Genomic DNA, 20,573 nt, shown 5'->3' on the forward strand with positions numbered 1-20,573 from the left:
AAAAAAAAAAAAGAGGTTAGTGAAGGCAAAATGTCATAATATAAAGAAATTGACGAAAGCCCCTTGCCAAGGTTTCAAGCCATTGGGGTGAAGGACACATTCACTGCCAAGGATTCAAGCCATTGGGGTGAATGACACAATCACTGCCAAGGTTTCAAGCCAATGGGGTGAAGGACACATTCACTACCAAGGTTTCAAGCCGTTGGGGTGAAGGACACATTCACTGCCAAGGATTTAAGCCGTTGGGGTGAAGGACACAATCACTGCCAAGGATTCAAGCCGTTGGGGTGAAGGACACAATCACTGCCAAGGTTTCAAGCTGTTGGGGTGAAGGACACATTCACTGCCAAGGATTCAAGCCCTTGGGGTGAAGGACACATTCACTGCTAAGGATTCAAGCCATTGGGGTGAAGGACACAATCACTGCCAAGGATTCAAGCCACTCATTGCCATTAGGCTAGAAGGGGCAATGATACCTGCAAACAAACTCCACGCCTTGCGGGTTGCCTGTAAAAGAGGGAAAAAGACATGAAATAATCGTTAACCAAAAAAAAAAAAGGAAATTAATCATCATGATTCGTACAATTAAAATTCACTTGCACGAATTACGAAGGGGCAAGGCTGATTCGACTTTTAACAAAAAAATTTGGCCAATTGTACAAAGGGCTGCTACTAATACAAAATAAAATAAAAGGTAGCAAGCTTAAAAAAAAATTTCTGTTCAAAAAAAAATCACAAAAAAAATCTGCTATACAACACAGCAACAAACAGGTTGCTGCTGTAAAAAAAAGGGGGACTGTCTTTGCAAAAATTTGCTAAATAAATAGATAGTTTGTTCCCTAAATGATAAGCAAAGCAACCTGTGTTGGTTGGTTCTATCAAAAGAATATAAAAAATAAAAAATAAAAAAAAAAGAAAGAAAAAATTCTTGCTGCTTAGAAAAAAAAAAAAGAAAAAAAAAGAGAGGGCTCTTTTGTTTCTATAGGGCAAGAACTTTATTTGGGCTAGTTAAGTTCATGAACTAACAACAAAATATATAAGGGGCAGCAGCTAAAAGGGGTTGCCGTTTTTTTTGACTTGGTCTTTGTTTGTTAGAGTATTTGGGTCTAGCAAAATGGGCCGCCTTTGTTGCCATCATATAAAAAAAAAAAAGTCTATTTGGTCTGATGACTAGCAGCAACAAGGAAAAATTGGGGCAGCAGCTTAAAAAATGGGCCAGCAGCTAAAGAAGGGGCCACAGTTTTTTGTTTTAGGTTTGTTGTCTAGCAAAAATGGGCTCTCTTTATTTCTAGGCCATATTTGCTAATGGCAGCAGGTTATACACAAAGTTCATATGGGTTATAAAAAGGTTCATGGAAATTTTCATGGGTTATAAAAAAGGTTCATGGAGAAGAAAATTTCTGCTGGAAGGTAAAAAAAAAAGATCAGATTAAATTGTGGGAAAAAAAAAAGGTCTTTGGGCTCGGAAAAAAAATCTGCTGGAAAGGCAGCAGGTTTTTTTGTTCAAGTAAAAATAAAAATAATAAAATAATAAAAAGAAAAGAGGCTACAGCTTTTGTTATGAAATAAGGCAGTAGGTTATTCATCCTTTCAAGAAGGGTCTTTGTTGGGACTACTTGGACTTAGGGCCTAGTAAAAATTTTTGGGAAGGGCTATCACATGGTGATATACATGCTGAAAGAAAATATTTTATGGAGAAGAAAGCATACCTAATTTAAAGGAGTTTGAAGAGATTCTTTTGTGTCTTCTTTAAAGTATAAGAAGAACAACTTTTGTTGGAAAAAGAAGAAAGATAATGGCTGGAAAGTTGCTGCTGGAAAGTTGCTGGAAAGATACTAAAATAATGAAGACCTAATATGCAGAGAAAAAAAGAGAGGCTGCTGGAAACAATCTGCTGGGAGAAAAAAAAGCTACAAGGAAAATATATGGGCTGTATCTTTTGTGTACTCAAAGAGCCATTGCTGCTGGAAAGATACTAAAATAATGAAGACCTAATATGCACCACAAAATCTGCAGAGAAAAAAAGAGACTGCTGGAAACAATCTGCTGGGAGGAAAAAAAAAGTTACTGGGAAAATATGTGGGCTGTATGCATGGATTGGTGTCATATAAGCAAAAATTCTTGCTTAAGAAAGGAGGTAGTGTTCTCCTAAAATACTTCAAACAAGCAAGAGTTTAGGTAGGATTTGAAATACTAAGTAAGAGTTTGTGTAGGATTAGAAATCCTACCAATGTCAATCCATCCTATTCCATTTAGACAAATTCTTATTCCAACATTTTTTCTGTCTTTTTGTATGGTCGTGTCAGACCATTGGTGAAGACACTGAAAGGTGGTGTCATAACGTTGTAGAGGACACTGTATGGGGGTGTCATAACGTTGTAGAGGACACTGTATGGTGGTGTCATAACGGTGTAGAGGACACTGGATGGCGGTGTCAGACCGATGTAGAAGACAGTTTATGGGGTCATGTCGGACCGTTGGAGCAGACACTGTTGTGACAGTTGTTGTGACAGTTTACGGAGTCTTGCTGGACCCTTGTAGAAACTAACCGGAATCAATGTCGGGACAGTTTACAGAGTCTTGTCGGACCCTTGTAGAAAACTAACCGGAATCAATGTCGGGACAGTTTACAGAGTCTTGTCGGACCCTTGTAGAAACTAACCGGAATCAATGTCGGGACAGTTTACAGAGTCTTGTCGGACCCTTGGAAAAGTGGCACCCTCAAAAGGCGTGCCCAATTTTGTCAAAAGGCGTGCCATCAAAAGGCGTGCCCAATTCATCAAAAGGTGTGCCGGACATGATGGCGAGGCACGTGGGCGCCTTGGCTTGCGTGCCCGTTTGTCGGCTGGTGGTAAGAGGCGCGCGATGCGCATGGCTGCCTCGGCTATAAGACAGAGGTTGAGGCAAAAAAACCTGCGAGAGATATTCTGAGAGAGATTTCTGAGAGAGATTCTGTAACACTCTGTTTTCTGAGAGAGAATTCTGAGAGAGATACTGTGTAACACTCTGGTGCCTAGAAAATGGCTTCATCGTCTTCCCGCGGGCTGCTCACCCTTTTTCCCGACCTCAACGAGTCAACGAGAGAGAGAACTGGTGCGGTGGCACTGGAAACTCAACCAAGCGCCCCGGAGTTTGCTCCGTTGAACTTTCCGATGCGGTCGGTGGAGCAAAGAATGGCAGTGCAGTCAGATGTGGAGGCCAATCAGTATACTTTGAAGGCATGTGTGGAAAGCATGACGGCGGTCACAAATTTGTCGAACCGGCTGCAGAGCAGGACAAATGAGGTGCAACAGTTAAACTCCCAGCTGGCTCTGCTCCAACGCATGTATAAGGATGCGCGAGCAGAGATAAGTGTGCTAAAGGCAGAAAACAAGGAGCTGAAGCGGAAGGCCACCGTGATGTTCCGTTTTGGAGGGCCGCCATATGCTGCAGTGGAGGAGCAGGGAGTAGTGATCATGCCCAGTGGAGTGGGAAACACGGAGGCAACGCCGGTAAGGGCCGCCCAGGACGGAGGCAAAAAGAAAAGACTGGCGGCAGAGTAGAGAAGAAGTGAGGTCGATGTGTGGCCGCTGCAGAAAAGAAAACAAAGCTTTGGTTGTTGTTGTTTGTTGTTTGTTTTTTTTTTTTTTTTGTTTTTTTTTTTTTGTGTAAAATTATGATCGGAGTGGATCCCGGAGAGGAATAAAATACGGGTGTTTGGCAAAGTTGTAAATGGTTTGATTTTTTTTTTTTTTTTTTTTTTTTTTTTTGCTTGTTTAATAATAATAAAAAAAAAGATATATATAGATATATAAAAAAAAGTGGGGAACAATATGATGTCTGAGAGTATCAATGAAGGTTTAGAATAAAAAATAAAATTTGATGAAAAAAAAAAAAAATAAAGTGGGCGGTTGCTTTTCAAAACAAATGGAGGAAAATAAATATAAAAACAAAGAAAAGAAAGTGGGGCACTTGAGGATGTTTTTGAAAAGAAGAGATGAAATCACGTGGGAAGCTTTGCTGTGCTGGAAGTCACTAACACACACACACATCTACATTAGGATGATGGGAATATTTACTCGGAAGGGTCCGATCATGAGTAGGATGATGGACGGATCAGAGGGTCGAAGTAAGGCCAGTCACCGAGCAGAGAACCCATTAACGGGAAGCTGTAAATTCGATCGAAGAATCGAGAGAGAGAGAGAGAGAGAGAGACTTCTGTCTAGACCTCGCCAAAGCCGACTGCAAGGACGGCGCAGTGGCTCGGCGCATCGACCGGCTCATGGATCTCAGGCGAGGATCTTGATCAGACCGCAGCGGCGTGCGATCAAGCAGCGAGCTTCGATTCTGAACTCGAAAAAATCGACCGGCAAAGGAGATCGGACTCCGATCTGAGGCAGAACAGAGCTGAGGTTGTCGGTGGGGTGTTGCAAAACTCTGAAATATTTTGAACATCGGTCTGTCCAGACAGACCTCCTTGACTCATGCTACTGCTGGCAGCAGACGGGGCAGGTGGCGCCGAAGTCGGAGAGGATGAATAGTGGTCCGTCGGTGGAGATGAAGCTGCAGGTGGTGGTGGTGTCTTCGGCTAGTGGAGAAAAAGAAAGGAAAAAAGGGTGGCTGAATATGCCTTTCACTATGCTAAGGCCCATGGTAGAGAGAGAGTGTCTGCAATCCACAAAGCCAACATCATGCAGAAAACTGACGGTCTCTTTCTTAAGTGTTGTCGCGAAGTTGCCGAGAAGTATCCTGACATAACATATGAGGAAGTTGTTATTGACAACTGCTGTATGATGCTTGTGAAAAATCCAGCTCTTTTTGACCTTCTAGTGATGCCTAATCTGTATGGTGACATTATCAGTGGCCTTTGTGCTGGGTTGATTGGAGGCTTGGGCTTAACACCAAGCTGCAATATTGGTGAGGGAGGCATTGCTCTTGCTGAGGCTGTGCATGGTTCTGCACCTGATATTGCTGGAAAGAATCTGGCAAACCCAACAGCTCTAATTTGAGTGCTGTAACGATGCTTCGCCATCTGGAGCTGCATGATAAAGCTGATCAGATACCATGTTAAAGTTGATGACAGATCTGGCTTCAACCCGCATGGTTTCGAGCCATGGCTTGTTCTAGAAAGAGAAAGTATGAGAGAGATCTTGCGAGTTGATGGAGGTCTCAAATTGGTTGAGGTCCGGCGGGCGGTCAAGGCAAAGTTGCCGCCCGCCGGAAGGCGAAGAATACCAAGAGCTTAACCTTGCTCTGATACCATGTAAGAAAAATTGATGTATATTATTGATTGATATATATTACAAGATTGATGTGTTGTTGATATTACAAGGCTTCCTATTATATAGGAGAGGATTTGGGAGTAGGTGAGTGTGTGTGGTAGGTGTAGGAAAGTAGGTGAAGTAGGTGAGTGTGTGTGGTAGTGGAGGTGGTAGGTGGAGTGGGTTATGGTAAATTCTATACTTTCAAATCTTTTAAACAATTCCAAACAACTGGCACATTTTCTGAGATACGGCCGCACGTGTGGGAAATGCCGCCATGCGTGCGGCAAGGGTTCCGCACGTGCAGAAATGGGCCTTCGCATGTGCGATTTTCTTAGGCCCTATTTGGCTGCGATGGATGGGCCGCACGTGTGGGAAGCATTTTTTTGCTAAAAATATTGATTTTTGCTCATTTTATGCTCCTACTGCATCCAACCTGATTGGCATCAAACAGACAAAATATTCAATTTGACTGGTGTTGGCACATAAATTTCAACTAAATTTATGACACGTATAGAGCCTATGATAGGAAGGTTGTAGGTAATCACTCCCTAAAAAAAGATCAATATGATCCGTTGAAGTACATAAATAAAACGACGTATCTCAACAACGTTATTCAAGATACTCAAATGACACGTGGAGCCTACGAAAGATGACACCTGTAGAGCCTACAGCAAGGATACCACACAGGATGAAACCCCAAAGATCAATCTGGTTAATCAGATATACGATTAATCAGATAGCGCTATTATTCAAAATTCAAATGGCGCTATCATTCAATTTGGAATTCAAATTGAAGATGAGGCATTCCTATCACCTGATGGCCCTCTATAAATATGAGGACCATCACACAAGACGGGGGATCAAGAAATCATAAGTGAAAAGATCAGAGAGAGAGAGAAAGAAATTAAGAGCTAAAGAAATCGTTACAAGAAAGAAGAAGAGAAGCCTAGAGAACTCAAGAGCCCACGCTAATGGCGACGAATAGGTAAAGGGTTCCAAACCCAAGAATTGTATTTTGTATTCAAGGGTTCAAAACCCATAACAATTTCAATAAAATATTTATTTTTCTTAAATTGTCTTTTGTTGTTTATTTTGTTCTTCATTAATCGGAGGTTTCATTTGTATAAAATGTGTAATTAACGATTTGAAATACAGATCGGAAATAAGAACCTGTTATTCAAATAATCAACATTGGTAGTCCAAAAACTAAACAATGGACATTTGTAACATAGATTTTGAAATGTGTTGAAACACTTCATGTTTTAAAATTTGTGTCTACAACTGGCAAGTAAGGTTAAGAGATCCTAGTTACCAACCTCAATGCTGTTCAATTCGGCTTCAATCACATCCCCCAACTTACAACTTGCTAGTCCTCAAGCAAAGAATAAAGGAAAAAAAAAAAAAAAAACAAATTAAACAAAATCTAGCTACCTCCTCTTTCGTGGGAAGAACAATTGCATTTAACATATGCAACAAGCCTTTAAACCACAAAATTACCCCAAATGGGCGACTATAGTCTTGTAAGGGTTTTCAAAAATGATACACACAAACATTAACATAATCACATCTGCCCAACAACAATTTACCACACTATTCCACTCAAGAATTAACTTATGTGCCAATACAATGCAATATTAAGACATGATGAGTCATTGAAGGCATAGTAGACAAACATGAAGGAATCTATTGAGCAAAAATCACAATTAAGTATCACAAAAGTTAAGTTCCTCGTACTTGTGAATGCTAGTAAAACACATCATTAGTACCCTTGGTGTAAAGTGCAATCCCCATAACTAGTTAACTGTCCACTATATATAATAACCCAGTGTAACTGACAATAACATCCAACATATACAAAAAAAACTAAACTTTCGCAATCATGAGACTGTGCAATGTCCTGATCTATTAACCTTTCTAATCATCCATGTAACAAGCATTGGGCCAATAACTCCCAAACCAGACGGTTTTAGGGTACTAGGTGTGAAGACACCCCTATGGGCTTACTAACTCGAGCTGAAGAGGCTACGGATCCGAACAAGTCATTTTCCTTATTTTTCCTTAACTGCGCAATGTCTAGGTCCCTTAAGCTTTCTAATTAACCCATGTAGCAGGTATTGGGCCAATGACTCCCAAACCAGACCGCTTTAGGGCACTACGTGTAAAGACAGTCCTACGGGCTTAATAACTCGAGTTAAAAAGGCTACGAAAAAAGTCAAGTTTTTCTTTTTTTTTCTTTTTTGTGTGCGAATCAAGACTACTAATTTATTCTTTTTTTGCAACACTAGCAATTATTAATGATGTACACCAGGAATTATAATAAAGAGGTCACCGCTATGATAATCTATTCAGGTGAATCAAGGCATACTCATGACAAGTCTACTAATACTACAAACACAAACAACTATCCTAGTTCAAACATTACATGCGAGTATTTACTCAATAAACCCTTTTCATACAAGTCTACTATGTTCCCCGATAAACCCTTACTAGCAACAAGTCAACACCAAGTGAAATGGTGCAATCAAGTGAAGCAAGTATAAACATGAATTATGAGCCAAGTAGAAGTACACAAAAGAAAATACCCTTATCCCCTAACTTGAATATGACATTGTCCTCAATGGAAACAAACGTGAACTAAACAACTATCCTAGTGCAAACATCACATATGAGTATTTACTCAATAAACCCTTTTCATACAAGTCTACTATGTTCCCCAATTAACATATGCTTATATCACCACCTTACTAGCAACAAGTCAACACCAAGTGAAGTGGTGCAATCAAGTGAAGCAAGTATAAATATGGATTATGAACTATGAGCCAAGTAGAAGTACACAAAAGAAAATATCCTCGTCCCCCCAACTTGAATATGACATTGTCCTCAATGGAAACAAATGCGAAGTAAATAATTAAAGAGAGAGAATATTACCAGACATTGTAGGTGCACATCCAGCTAGGCAGATACGAACACAACACACACGTCCCCCCCTCCCCCTTTTTTTTAAGAGAAAGAGAAATAAAAATAAATAAAGACAGAAAAAAATAGTCTATTACTAACGGCGGTGGCGGTGGCGGTGGCGGTGGCGGTGGCGGTGGCGGTGGCGGTAGTGGAAAATGCTACTCAAACAAGGTGTGCATCAATGTCCGAGTCTCGAATGCTTCATCATGAACCCAAGCGCCGAGCTGGTCAAAACACTGCTGGCTCAACTCCCGATACGCATAAAAGTCAGTTTGTATGGATGCAACTGACTGTTGATAGTTAAGCTGTTTGGCATTGATTTGGTCGAATGTCCCTTGTGAATGATCCCGATACACCTGATAATCCGTGCGCAATCCCATGAGAAGATGGTGATTCTGAAGAGTACTGTGGACCTGATCCACTGAGTGTTGAAGATGCAAGTACTTCTCTCGAGTCATGTACATGGGCTCCCCTTGGGGAGGCACAGAAGGGGCAGGAGGGGGTGGGCCATGAATGGAATCATCTGCCTCAGCAATCGGGACACCGCCCTGTAGTGGTATCTGGGATAAGCTGTGCTGCCATTCTTGCTGGCTGAAAATCGAGTAGGCAAGGTCGGTCTCCTCAGCCGAATCAATCGAAAGGTTGTTCAGCTGGAAGAGGAGCGCGAACAGGTTGGCAAAGGGCAGGGACCAAGTTGTGTTCGACAAGGGTTGAGGCTGAATGACTTCACGCATAAATTTCTGCACGTGCACCCAAATCACGTGCCGAAGGTTTACCCGGTAACCATGCTGGTAACAATGTAAGACTCGCATAAACTCCTTTCGGCGCTTAGCTTTGTGCCCAAGTGGAAGGGTATTCTTATACAACACCAAAGACCAGGAATAATAAGTGAGCAGGTAGCTTGCTTTGGCGCAAGCACATGAAATTAGGATCACCATAGGCCCGCAGAAAAAATTCTTGGATGATGTGGGGTATGGGTTGATTATCCACAAATTCGGGGAATGGATGGCCTTCTCACTCGTTATAGAGACCTAACACCCTAGCAATCATGGGTTGCGTGATGCTAATGATGTGCCCATCTATAGTGGACAGAAGGTGGGGAGATGACACCATGCGCTCCTCAGACACGTTCTAGTGGAAAAGCTGAGCCAAACGAGGATAGGTTGGCGCAGTAACAGTGCAAATGCCTAATTGTTGCTGGAATTGAAGCTGCTGAACGGCCCAAGAGGTGGCTGGATCATTGTGAAAATACATGTTAAACTGAGTGAGCTTGTGAAGCGGGCGAGAAGCCCACTCCAGTCTTAGCGACTTAACCGGTGGGGTGGCGAGAATGGTGGTGACGGCAGTGGCGGTGGTGCCGAGAAGGATGAACCTCTGGCCTTTTTGGAGGCCCAGGTGGATATCCGTCTACTCATGTCCTACACACACCAAAAACATATACACACATACCCGTGGAACTAGCATGAGAATAAAATAGAATATCAAAGCACAAATATGCTCACTTATTTCACCACATGCAATTCTCATCAGTTTTTTTTTTTTTTTTTTTTCAAAACTAAATAAATATATAAAATATAAACAACACTAACAAGTATGGAACTAAATTAGTATACCACAACTATACATATGCATGTAAATTAAACTAACTAGCTAGCTATGGTGTAATTAAACACATTCATATTTTATTTAAATAACTAATGACTAAATAAATAAAAACTAACTAAACTAAACAAGTAATGAATTAAACTATTTTAATCAATCAAATAATAAAATAAAATAAAATAAACAACCTAATAAATAATAAAATAAAGAATCAGATATGCTAAACAATAAACAAAATAATTAGTTACATAAATAAGGTCTCAATTTGAAAATCAATTATGTTACGGTTCGAACCAAATAATATTTCGTAAACTTAGAAAATATGAGGAAGAAGAACTCCAAAAATATGAGGAAGAAGGAATATATTTCTGTTATATTCAAAACTTCTTATTTTACAAGACCAAATGACACTCCTTATATAGGAGATATTACAAACATCATTATAACCCATTATATGCCACTTACATATTATATATTACCACTATCTACCACTATCATATTATATACATGCCACTATCTACCACCAACACCACTATCATATTCTATACATGCCACTATCTACCACCAACACCACTATCATATTCTATACATGCCACTATCTTATTATATGCATTAACACAAATTTCCAGCACTCCCCCTCAAGCTGGTTTGAAGATATCTTCCATAGCCAGCTTGCTAGTCAGCTTATCAAATTGCTTCTTGTGTAGTCCCTTCGTTAGCACATCAGCTAATTGTTCACCTGTTGGAAGGTAGGTCATACAGATTATGCCAGCATTGATTTTCTCCTTGATGAAATGTTTATCCACTTCTATATGTTTTGTGCGATCATGTAGAACTGGATTATGAGCTATAGATATAGCTGCTTTGTTGTCACAATAGACCTTCATAGGTGTCGGGTGAGAAAGCTTTAATTCTTCAAGAATTCATTTAATCCACATTACTTCACAGATTCCATGGGCAACAGCTCTGAACTCTGCTTTTGCACTACTTCTAGCTACCACATTCTGTTTTTTACTCCGCCATGTAACTAGGTTCCCACCTACAAAGGAGCAGTATCCGGATGTTGATCTCCTGTCTGTAACACTTCCTGCCCAGTCTGCATCTGTGTATACTTCAACTTGAAGATGTCCATGTTTCTTGAACAGTAAGCCTCTCCCTCGAGTTCCTTTCAAATATCTTAAGATCTTATAAACGGCCTCAAAGTGCTCTGCCCCTGGTGAGTGCATGAACTGACTTACCATGCTGACTGCAAAGGCAATATCAGGCCGCGTATGAGACAAGTAAATCAATTTCCCGACAAGTCGCTGATATTGTTCCCTCTCTTTGACTTCTTCAGCCTTAGCAGCTTGTAACTTCAAGTTAGGCTCGATCGGAGTCTCCACCATCTTACAACCAAGCATACCTGTTTCTCCAAGGAGATCAAGAACATATTTTCTCTGATTAACGAATATACCTTCCTTGGATCTTGCAAATTCCATTCCGAGGAAATACTTGAGGGCTCCCAGATCCTTAATGTGAAATTCTTTTGCGAGTTTCTCTTTGAGGGCTGCTAACTCTGCTTCATCATTACCAGTTAAAATGATGTCATCAACATAAACAATCAAAATTGCAATTTTACTGTTTTTTGAATGTTTATAAAATATTGTGTGATCTGCTTGACTCTGCGAGAAGCCACAACTGATAACTGCCTTCCCAAAGCGTTCAAACCATGCTCTTGGTGATTGCTTGAGTCCGTATAATGACTTGTTCAATCTGCATACTCTGTCGCTTCCAAGTCTCTGCTCAAATCCCGACGGTAGGCTCATGAACACCTCCTCTTCAAGATCACCATTGAGAAATGCATTTTTAATGTCAAGTTGATGTAGAGGCCAATCTGAATTTACTGCAAGAGATAACAGTACTCTGATGGAATTTATTTTAGCAACAGGAGCAAACATCTCCTGATAGTCGATCCCATAAGTTTGAGTGAAGCCTTTAGCCACCAGTCTCGCCTTGTATCTCTCAACGCTTCCATCTGCGTTACATTTTATCGTAAACACCCATTTACACCCAACTGTTTTCTTGTCTTTGGGTAGATCAACTATCTCCCAAGTACCACTTCTTCTTAAAGCATTCATCTCCTCCATGACTGCTAATTTCCAATTCGGATCATCCAATGCTTCCTGTATATTCCTTGGAACAAACAAGTGTGAAATCCTAGATGTGAAAGCTCTATGGTTTTTAGACAGTCTTTGATAGGAGAGGTAATTTGCAATAGGATGTTTAATGCAATTTCGGACACCTTTCCTAATTGCTATAGGAACATCAAGGTCGGAAATAGAAGGAATAGGATTACCTAAAATTTCGATGCCAGAACTCGGGTGGACATTCGGGTCATTAGGATGGACATTCGGGTCATTATTCCTCAGATGAAATCGCTTCCTAGTATAAACCTGAAGCTCAGGATTTAGATCATTTTGTAGTACTTCTCCCCCTAAACAAGAATCTTCTTGACTAGGCACCATAGAACTTGGTTCTCCTAAGTGATCATTATCAGACAGATGTGGTTTTTGTGTAGGATAAATGACATTGGGGAGCGGGATAGAAATATCCCAAAAACGGTCTTCTACTCCACTTGTCTCCCCCTGAAGAGAAGTGTTGGGGAAATAGGATTTTGTTTCCACAAATGACACATCCATACTCACATGAAATTTCTTGGTTTGAGGATCGAAACACTTATACCCCTTTTTGTTTGAGGAATAACCCAAAAAAACACATTTTATAGCACGGGGGTCAAGTTTTGAACGAAATTGACTAGGAACATGAACATAGGCAGTACATCCAAAAACTTTGGCGGGTAAATCAGAAAACAACCTCGTGTCAGGAAAAAAAGTTTTGAGACAATCGAAAGGTATTTTGTATGTTAACACCTTTGTAGGCATCCTGTTTATCAAATAAGAGGCTGTTAAAATTGCTTCACCCCATAAATATTTAGGAACATGCATGTAAAACATTATAGCACGTGCTACTTCAAGTAGATGTTTATTTTTTCGTTCTGCAATGCCATTTTGTTGAGGGGTATCCCGACATGTAGATTGATGAAAAATCCCCTTTTTTTCCAAAAACTCACCCAACTGCTCATTGAAATATTCTGTTCCATTATCATAATGTAAAATACCAATTTTGGTTTGAAATTGGTTTTCAATCATATTGTAAAAATTTGTGAATAAATTTTTCACGTCAGATTTTTTATTCATCAAATAAATCCAACATAAGCGGGTATGGTCATCAATAAATGTAACAAACCATCTTTTACCAGAAAGAGTAGTGATTTTAGAAGGGCCCCAAACATCACTATGAATCAAATAAAAAGGTTTGGAAGCCTGGTAAGGTTTTGGCAAATAAGTAGAGCGATGAAATTTTGCAAAAATGCAACTTTCACAATGAAAAGAAGAACAATCAATCCCTTTAAATAGTTCTGGAAATAAATTTTTCAGATAAAGAAAACTAGGATGTCCTAGCCTATAGTGCCATAGCATTATTTTTTCTCGAACAGAGATTGAACTAGTACTATTAAAGCTCTGAGCTTTTTTATTACTAACAGGTACTTCATCAAAGTAGTAAAGACCTTCAAGCATCCTAGCACGCCCAATCATCATCCCCGAGTTCTGGTCCTGAAATTCACAATGGGATTCAAAAAATGTAACACGACAATTAGAATCCTTAGATAGTTTACTGACAGACAAAAGGTTACAGGCTAAGTTGGGGACGTGAAGAACAGCATTGAGATTAATTTTCTCAGTTAGTTTAATAAATCCTTTTCCTGCAATAGGTGAAAAACTACCATCGACTATTCTGATTTTGTCATGACCAGAACAAGGGAAATAGGTACTAAATAAATGGGAAAAACTAGTCATGTGATCGGAGGCACCGGAATCTATGATCCACGGAGAGAAGTTTAGGCAAGAGAAGGCTTTAGGATTTCTACCTGTTTGTGCCAACAAAACACTAGGAGTACCGGATGAGGAGTTGGATTTTATCAGCTTTAAGAGTTGATCAATCTGCTCTTTGTTGAAGGGACCTGAATCGGCTTCATTAGCGGTAGGAAAGCCACGATTCTTCTCTCCTTGTTTGCTGCTTTTCCAGTTGACAGGTTTGCCATGGATCTTCCAACACGTTTCGTGTGTATGGCGAGGCTTGTTGCAAAAATCACACCAGACCCGTGGCTTATCATCAAACCTGCGCTGGTAATTTGCAACCTTGTTGGCCGCAGCATCGCTAATTAAAGCAGAAATTTCAATTGATTCACCAGTACCTTTTTTCTTAAGCATGACGCTCCTTCGGCTCTCTTCCCTTCTGACTTCGGCAAATACTTCGCCAATGGATGGGAGAGGAGGTCTGCCAATAATTCTTCCTCGCACTTCATCGAACTCAATGTTGAGGCCGGCAAGAAACTTGTAAATACGGCTGTCTTCCACAGTTTTCTTGTGGTGGTTGCAGTCGTCAACCGATTTCCATTCGTATGTGTTGAAGATGTCAAGATCCTGCCACAACCTTTTCAACGAATTGAAATATTTGGTGACGGAATCATCTCCTTGACGAATCTCTCCCAACTTCAAAGTTAATTCGAAAACTTGAGATTGATTTCCTAGGTTAGAATACATCTGACTAACATTATCCCACAATTCTTGTGCAGTAGGATAGCACATGTAATTAGAGCTTATATCCTCCTCCATGGAATTGACCAACCATGTCATAACCATGGAGTTTTCAGCGTCCCAACTGTCGAACAGCGGGTCATTAACAGCAGGAGCCTTCTTGTCACCAGTGATGTAACCGATCTTTCCTTGCCCACGGATATACATCCGGACAGATTGTGACCAGCGGAGAAAATTATCACCATTTAGGCGGATGGTGGTGATTTGGACAGAGTGAGAGTTTGACGTTTTCACCGGAATGGCAGCGGCAGGGGTTGAAGTGGTTTCGGACGTGACTTCCGACATGGCTATGACGGTTTTAGGGCTGCTGTGTTTTTTGTAGCTCTGATACCAACTTAGAAAATATGAGGAAGAAGAACTCCGAAAATATGAGTGTACGGGGAGCAAATATTCCGGCGTGCCCGTATTCCTTTCTTCCGTGCTCCGTCGATATCCGATCACCTGCGAGCAAATAACGGTGAGCTACCCGGCGGTGTGTGGCCGGAAAAACCCTCCGACGGTCAAGTTAGCACACACCTTAGAGGGAATAGAGAGAAGGGAGAGAGTGTTTGAGTGTAAGGATTTTCTTACAGAGTGTTCGTCTCTTGCGTATGGGGGGCGCAGACATGCTTATATACCTTCTGAGCCCCATATCCACTCCCTGTCATCTCCTGACACGTGGCTCTGCTATCCCATCTGTCAGCATAAACCATGTCGTTCATCACCTGCTCTCAACTGCCTGTCAGCATAGCTGGAGCTCGGCAGCCGAGCTGCCCTACCTCGGTCATACCATGTTTCATACCTTAAGCGCCTAACCGGATAACCGAATGAAGGACCGGGCTAGGCGGCATCTCGGCAAAGCTTAGCCCGGGCTCCTCCTTTGGTCGGCCTTCTCGCCGGTCAGTCGACTACCTCGGCTGACCGCGCCTTTTCGAGCGCCGGCCTCTCGGTTTGTCTGGTCTCGACAATCCTCGGACCGAGCATCCTAGCCTGACCGGTCACTTCCTGGCCGAGCAGCTTCTGCACGGTCTGAGGCAGCACACAGACCAAACTCTGCCCGGCCCAACTTCTGGTAGCCCATCTCCGGGTGAACTGTCGATCATCTCGGCCCAATGCTCTGCTGGGCCCTCAACTTGTTCGGTCTATACCTCGGCCCAACACCGGAGCATAAATCACCCTCTCAATTGCCCCTTAATTCCGTCCGCGGAAGCGTGACTGGGATTATTCACCTCATCCGAGATAACGTTTCTCCGGTCGTCAAGACGCCAAGCCTCGACCGAGCTAGTTGACGTAATTGTCCGCAGATTTGACCGGTTATATTCCTCGGCTGACCTATTCCCGTTGAAAGTAGCTCGGTTGGCTCTTCGTCTTTTCAACCCGTCGCTTCAGTCCTGCCAAAGCCATAAATGGGGACACGTGGCGGTCTGCCATTCGTCATCGGGCAGCCAACCCGCCGTTTTTGCCAGAATTTGAATTTGGGCAGCCTTTCACCCTTACAAATACAACACCCTCCTCAAGCCGTTTCTTCCTACTGCCCTTATACTTCCTGACGATCCAGAGCTCAAGCCCTCTACTCGATCTCGACTGCCATTTCTCACTCTTGGAAGAACTGCCCCCAACCTCCAAAGGTAAGATTTTCGATCCCCCTAGTTGCTATTTTCTTTCATTTTACACACATTAGGGTACAAAAACATAGCTATTAGGGCATAGGTCGTAGAATCCGCATCAAACCTTCCACTGTTCTTGGTGTTCTTCGTCTGCCTGAAGAACACTGAAGAACTGGGGTGAACCGGGCTCTGGGCCTTCTTTTGATCCAAAAAACCAAACAAACCGGGCAAACAACATGTTTGTTTCAACCAAGGCGAAAACCGAGATAACAGAAGGACTTGGCCGTTCAACCGGGCTAACATCTGGTCCGCTTGGGCGACCGGGCTCCTTAGATAGAATAGACAACCGAGGTGGTTTGGCACACTTAATGGCCGAGCTAAATCAAGCACCTTCGCGCGACCGCGCTAACACTTGCCATCCTTTTCCTGCAGAGTCCAAGGGGACCACCGTCATTCCTGAGGCTCTCAGGACCGGGCAACATCCAATACCCAGAGCCAAACCCCTCAGCCGGGATACACTAAGCCGGCCAAAAATGGGGAAGTTCCGCTTCCTAGTGGATACTCCGGCTGCGCTGGTTACATTTAGGGAGGACTACGGCGTCCCGGCCGATGTCCACCCGCAGCTCGCAGAAGAGGAGACCACACCTTGGGGTAGGGAGGAGTGCCCCTTCACCGTGCTATCCATCGTTGAAGGGGGTCTTCGTTTCCCACTCAACCCTCTTATAACCGAGTTCCTCCGCCGCACCGGGCTGGCACCCACACAGGTGTCCACCAACACTTATAGAATAATCAACGGCGTTCACGAATTGAATCAACGGCTGGGCACCAACTTAGGCCTAGCCGAGATATTGAGGCAATACACAATGGGCCACACCGGCGACGGCCTAGCTTACTACTTGAAAATAAGACCGGGCAAGGAAAAAATCATAACCGGCACCCCGGACAAAGATATGCACGATGATGATTTTTTCTGGGTGTCCGGCAACTACGAAACAGCGGAGGTGCCGGGCTGGTTCATAAGCAAGGACTTCGGTTCTTCATGTAAGCCACTCAAACTTGCTCGGTTAACTTTATTCTTTAGTTTTACTAACCGGTTTCCCTGTTTCTTTTGCAGCTATCCAAGCCTTGCAAGCCAACTACAAATTCCCCAACGTCGAGGCAATTCGGGCCGTGCTTAGGTACCGTCACCGAGACTGCAACGAATTGCTCGGCTACACACCGACTTACAGATATTCTGCTCCGCGCCGGAGTAGAGTAACTGACTTCCTCAGAGCTCCTTCGCCACCTCCAGATCCAACCCTACCAGACGTCCCATTAATCCGGTTAACCGACGAGCAAGAAATGGCCAAAAGATCTCGGATCAAAAACCTTCTAACCGCGACCTCAGCCGAGATACCGAGCGTCACCACCCGTTCCCCGGCTGCCGGTCAATCGAGTGCAGCCGTCGTAGCCCTTGCATCTCCAGCTCCAGCTGCCGTGCAGTCTGCCAGAGAAGCGCGCCGGGCTGGAAAAAGACCAAGGGCAGATCCCTCCGCCGAGCTCGTCACCGAGCTGACAACCGAACATCCTGCTGAAACTCCTGCTCCCGTGCCCGCTTGGCGTCCTCAGTTGAAGCACCGGGGACAGGACATCCCGGCGACTGCTTCGATCAAGGCAGACAAAGAACATTTGCTTGCCTTCGATCTCTCCAAAGCATTTCTCCTACCGGGCGACGTGGTAGGCAGTGACCACGTCCCTGACACCCGGCTGGTAAAATCTTCCGTGAAGTCCATGGCCAGGGTAAGTCGGCGTTCTTTTTAACATTTCACAAGTGTTTGCTCGGTCCTTCTTGCTCGGTCCCCTTTCTGATGTACTTTGCTTCTTTGTGCAGGCCATTCAGAAACAACATTTGGTCTTGGAGCGCATCCACCGGCTTAGGCAGAAAGCCAACGACACTGCCAGCCATGTTGAAAGCCTTCAAGCCGAGCTCGGCCGGGCTAAAGCTTCTCTCGAGATGGCCAACCATGACAATAACAGGCTGCTCGGTCAACTGAATGCAGCCGAGAAAAAACAAAACGAGCTCCAGGCCGAGGTTGACACTTTGAAGAAGGCAAAGAAGAAAGCTTGCCGGGCTGCCAACAACGCGGGTTTCAACGAGGCCGAGATGAATTACAAGAAGCAAGTCTTTGCAACACAAGACATATACTTCAAGGCTGGCTGGAAATCCGCTTGCGAACAGCTCGGCCAGGGCTCTGACACCGACGCTTTTGCCAATCCTCCCAAAGCTTCACTACCGGTCTACCTCGTGCCATATGCAAATGATGTATTCAGTGCGCTTCAAGCGGAGGCCGAGGAGGGGCTTGAAGAAGGAAGTGATGAGACAGATTCGGAGGCTGAAGACGCCGTAGTGGAAGTGCAGCCCGGTCAAGTTGAGCCCGGTGCCCAAGAAGCGAGCCCAACCACCAACCTTGAGACTGCCGAGGATGAATTCACCAATCTATCCCCCCTGGTTTAGTTTTCTTTTCTTTGCATTTTTGCTTTCAATACTTTTGATGTAACCGGGCTCTGTCCCCACCTCTTGTAATGAATTTCTTTATCAATGAAAAATTTTGAATTTTCGCAAGTGTTTGTCCGGTAGTAATCCATTCCATCTTCAGCAAACTATCTCGGTATAACTTATCATTGGAACACTTTGTCGACCGGAGTCCATAACACGGTCGAAGCAATTTGAGCATAATAAAACAAATTCATGCACCGAAATACCCATCTCGGTTTTAGCTAAGTTTGGACAAGATACCATGTTGGACAAGACGCCAACTCTTCCAACCGGAGTACTTCATCACGGTTGGGAATCCCAAGTTGGACAGAACACCAACTCTTCCAACCGGAGTACTTCATCTCGGTTGGGAATCCAAAGTTGGACAAAACACCAACTCTTCCAACCGGAATACACCATCTCGGTTTGGAATTTTAAGTTGGACAAATCACCAACTCTTCCAACCGGAGTACATCATCTCGGTTGGGGATTCTAAGTTGGACAAAACACCAACTCTTCCAACCGGAGCAAATCATCTCGGTTGGGAATCCAAAGTTGGACAAAACACCAACTCTTCCAACCGGAATACACCATCTCGGTTTGGAATCCTAAGTTGGACAAGACACCAACTCTTCCAACCGGAATACACCATCTCGGTTGGGATTTTTAAGTTGGACGAATCACCAACTCTTCCAACCGGACTACATCATCTCGGTTTTAAACATTAAAAGAACAATCCAAGTGCTAATGCAAAATGACTTCTATAATTTGACAAAAAGAATTACATTCTGCTTTGCAAGCCAAAAAATTGCTTTACAAAAAGAGGAAAGTAAAAAGCTTAAAAATAATACAATTTCAAGTTGGCCGCATTCCATGGCCGGGGTATGGCTCTTCCCTCTAGATCCTCCAAGTGGTAAGCCCCCTTGCCAGCCAGACCAGTGATCTTGTAGGGTCCTTCCCAATTTGCCCCTAGTTTGCCTTCTCCTGGCACCAGGGTGTTGCCCATAATCTTCCTCAAAACCCAATCCCCAACTTTGAACGGTCTGGGGTGCACTGTCTTGTTATACTTCTTGGAGAGCTCTTGTTGGTAGGCGGCCAGATGGATGAGGGCTTTCTCCCGGCGCTCTTCCGCTAGGTCCAACTCCAAGGCAATAGCCTCGGCATTTAGTTCGGGCTCAAAACTCTCAGTTCTGAGGGTGGGCGTTTCAACTTCCAAAGGTATGACCGCCTCCATGCCATAAGCCAAAGCAAATGGAGTTTCCCCGGTCGAACGTCGCGGGGTTGTTCGGTATGCCCAAAGGACGCTCGGTAATTCTTCAGCCCACTTGCCCTTAGCCTTTTCCAACCGTTTCTTCAACCCATCCAGTATAGTCTTGTTTGATGCTTCGGCTTGACCATTGGACTGCGGGTAGGCCGGGGTGGAGTTGTAGAATTCTATCTTCAGATCTTCACAAAATCCTCTGAATAGGCGACCGTCAAACTGGGTGCCGTTGTCAGAGATCAAAATCTTGGGGACACCAAACCGTGTGACAACGTTCTGCCAGACAAATCGCTTCACGTCTTTCTCTTTGATGGTTGCCAAGGGCTCAGCTTCAACCCACTTTGTGAAGTAATCTGTGGCCGCGATGAAGAATTTCCGGTTGCCCGGTGCTGTTGGCAATGGTCCCACTATATCTAGCCCCCACATGGCGAAAGGCCAAGGACTGGTGAGGGGAAGAAGTTCCCTGGCAGGCTGATGGATCTGATGGGCGAATTTCTGGCATTTCTCGCACCTGCGGACATATTTTTGTGCGTCGGCCTGCATGCACGGCCACCAGTACCCCTGCGAAATAGCTCGGTAGGCCAAGGACCTGCCCCCGATGTGGCTGCCACAAATGCCTTCATGAATTTCAAACAAGAAGGCCTCCACACTGTTCGGGTGCACGCACTTGAGATACGGACCGGTGAAGGACTTCTTATACAACGCGCCTGA

General features: G+C 43.5%; 2 protein-coding genes and 1 pseudogene across 27 annotated transcripts in view; 2 read left to right on the forward strand and 1 right to left on the reverse strand.

Annotated features, from left to right (window-relative positions):
* The window catches only part of LOC114278627 (uncharacterized), a 68,201-nt gene that overhangs the window by 16,070 nt on the left and 31,558 nt on the right, over positions 1-20,573 (reverse strand). For 5 of the 26 annotated variants that reach the window (XR_014329807.1, XR_014329801.1, XM_082869242.1 and 2 more), the window contains one exon: positions 8,172-9,619. The exons of 19 other annotated variants lie outside the window; for them this stretch is intronic. The gene's annotated coding sequence lies outside the window, so the exon portion shown is untranslated. Of the gene's footprint in view, positions 1-8,171; positions 9,620-20,573 lie in introns of those variants that run through there. 2 more of the 26 variants (XR_014329820.1, XR_014329828.1) reach the window with 2 other exon arrangements.
* On the forward strand, positions 4,671-4,988 carry LOC145791534 (3-isopropylmalate dehydrogenase, chloroplastic pseudogene; annotated as a pseudogene).
* Positions 5,022-18,779, forward strand: LOC145791535 (uncharacterized). Its single transcript, XM_082871894.1, has 3 exons — positions 5,022-5,145; positions 17,474-17,865; positions 17,957-18,779. The coding sequence occupies exons 1-3, from the start codon at positions 5,022-5,024 to the stop codon at positions 18,578-18,580; spliced, it is 1,140 nt and encodes a 379-aa protein (XP_082728020.1). The 3' UTR covers positions 18,581-18,779.

This window comes from Camellia sinensis, chromosome 5 (genome assembly GCF_055761805.1).
Source record: "Camellia sinensis isolate YWXY chromosome 5, ASM5576180v1, whole genome shotgun sequence".
NCBI lineage: Eukaryota > Viridiplantae > Streptophyta > Magnoliopsida > Ericales > Theaceae > Camellia > Camellia sinensis.

Coding starts and splice junctions, on each gene's coding strand:
- LOC145791535 (XM_082871894.1), top strand. CDS start 5,022: ATGATAAAGCTGATCAGATACCATGTTAAAGTTGATGACAGATCTGGC. Junction 5,146..17,473: donor GATCTTGCGAGTTGATGGAG/GTCTCAAATTGG, acceptor CCGCGACCTCAG/CCGAGATACCGAGCGTCACC. Junction 17,866..17,956: donor CCGTGAAGTCCATGGCCAGG/GTAAGTCGGCGT, acceptor TTCTTTGTGCAG/GCCATTCAGAAACAACATTT.